Source organism: Oncorhynchus gorbuscha, linkage group LG08 (assembly GCF_021184085.1).
Source record: "Oncorhynchus gorbuscha isolate QuinsamMale2020 ecotype Even-year linkage group LG08, OgorEven_v1.0, whole genome shotgun sequence".
Taxonomy (NCBI): Eukaryota; Metazoa; Chordata; class Actinopteri; order Salmoniformes; family Salmonidae; genus Oncorhynchus; species Oncorhynchus gorbuscha.
The window spans coordinates 64,473,549-64,475,502 of record NC_060180.1 but is presented as its reverse complement, the minus strand read 5'-3'; the positions used below and the strand labels follow the sequence as shown (position 1 = coordinate 64,475,502).

Sequence of the window (1,954 nt, the reverse complement as noted above, 5' to 3'; positions counted from 1 at the left end):
AGAGACAGAGACAGAGACAGAGACAGAGACAGAGACAGAGACAGAGACAGAGACAGAGACAGAAAAAGAGAAAGAGAAAGAGAAAGAGAGAGACAGAGAGAAGAGAGAGAGAGACAGAGAGAGACAGAGAGAAGAGAAAGAGAAAGAGAGAGACAGAGAGAAGAGAGAGAGAGACAGGGAGAGACAGAGTTATTATCTACCTCACTTGCTTTGGCAATGTTAACACATGTTTCCCATGCCAATAAAGGCCCTTGAATTGAATTGAGAGAGAGAGACAGAGAGAGACAGGGAGAGACAGGGAGAGAGAGAAGAGAGAGAGAGACAAAGAGACAGAGAGCGAGAGAGAGATAGAGACAGAGACAGACAGAGACCGACAGGGGGAGAGAGAGAGAGAGAGAGAGAGAGAGAGAGAGAGAGAGAGAGAGAGAGAGAGAGAGAGAGAGAGAGAGAGAGAGAGACAGAGACAGAGACAGAGACAGAGACAGACAGAGACAGACAGGGGGGGAGAGAGAGAGAGAGAGAGAGAGAGAGAGAGAGAGAGAGAGAGAGAGAGAGAGAGAGACAGAGACAGAGAGAGACAGAGAGAGAGAGAGAGAGAGAGAGAGAGAGAGAGAGAGAGAGAGAGAGAGAGAGAGAGAGAGAGAGAGAGAGAGAGAGAGAGAGAGAAAAGAGAGACAGAGAGGGACAGAAAGAGACAGAAGAGAGAGAGAGAGAGAGAGAGAGAGAGAGAGAGAGAGAGAGAGAGAGAGAGAGAGAGAGAGAGAGAGAGAGAGAGAGAGAGAGGAGAGAGAGAGAGAGAGAAAGCTGTGCAGGAGTCAATATACAGAAACACAGCATTCAGCTGGGAATAGTATCTTGTTTTTCTAGACTAAATTATTTATCCAGCAGAATAAATAAATCCACATTTTAACCGTCTCTAATAAAACCTGGTTGAGCATTGGCGAAGGGACCTGAGCGTGTGCAAATCTGCACCGTGACCTCACCGTGCCCTCATGTAATGAAAGTCCCAGTCAGCATTCTGGCTGGTAATTAAACATTGAGATCCATGACACAGAATCGGCGAGGTGGATGGAACATTTTACAGCATTCCCTCGGAATGATGCCGACACTAACCTGTGACCAGAAGACACCCTGCTGTAACGTTGGGCATCTTAACCTGGCTACCTGGGAGTGATCAGGACACGTAGCAACAGTGTGAAGGGGAGGCAGAGAGAGGGATGGGGAGGAGTGAGGGAGAGGGAAAGGGATGGAGAGAGAGACCGTGAGATCAGAGAGGAGGGATGGAGAAAGAGAGAAAGGGGTAGTGAGAGAGATAGAAACAAACAGAAAGAAGCAGAGAGGATTTATTTTGGGATAATTGGTTTGTCTAATTATATTTCCTCACAACGTTTAATTATATTTTCTCACACCGTTGCATAGTATTTAAACTTTGTGCAAAAATGATGATCAACAAAAACAAACATTTCCAGGGTATGAAAGTGGATCTGTAATTAAGACTTAATTCAAAGACGTCAATGGTTTCCCCCAGTCTGCTGTGAAGGGACAACGTTACCTCTGAGCCTATGGGTAAAGGAATTTCAATCGTTGGTCTCTCACAGCTACTGATTTCAGTGTAATGGCTGGGATGCATCATTCTGGGCTGTAGCGAAATGACTCCCACACTTGATCTCCCTTTCAACCACTGGGAATGATGTGCTCTTGAACGCAACACATTGCACAGTGATATGCATAAGGGAACAAGGATTATGGTACTATCGGTTAAGCTGTTCACCTCGGGGTGCTAAAGGGTACATTCACAATGTCAAGAGCTAAGGGAAAACAGGTGTTATTTGCGACTAGAGAGTAGCAGACCCCATTAGGATGTGACACATGAGCTACCTCGCTACGTGACGTCACACATTTCTGCATATGTTGTGAGCTAAATGGGATTTGATGTCTAATCGCCAAAGGGCAC

General features: G+C 46.0%; 1 protein-coding gene across 1 annotated transcript in view; it reads right to left on the bottom strand.

Annotated features, from left to right (window-relative positions):
• Positions 1 to 1,281, bottom strand: part of LOC124041997 (calsyntenin-2-like) — a 168,142-nt gene extending 166,861 nt beyond the window's left edge. Inside the window, exon 1 of the mRNA XM_046360244.1 lies at positions 1,114 to 1,281. Within this exon, the coding sequence (XP_046216200.1) occupies positions 1,114 to 1,150 (37 nt within the window). The 5' untranslated portion in view covers positions 1,151 to 1,281. The remainder of the gene's footprint in view (positions 1 to 1,113) is intronic.
• Between the last annotated feature and the right edge of the window lie 673 nt (positions 1,282 to 1,954).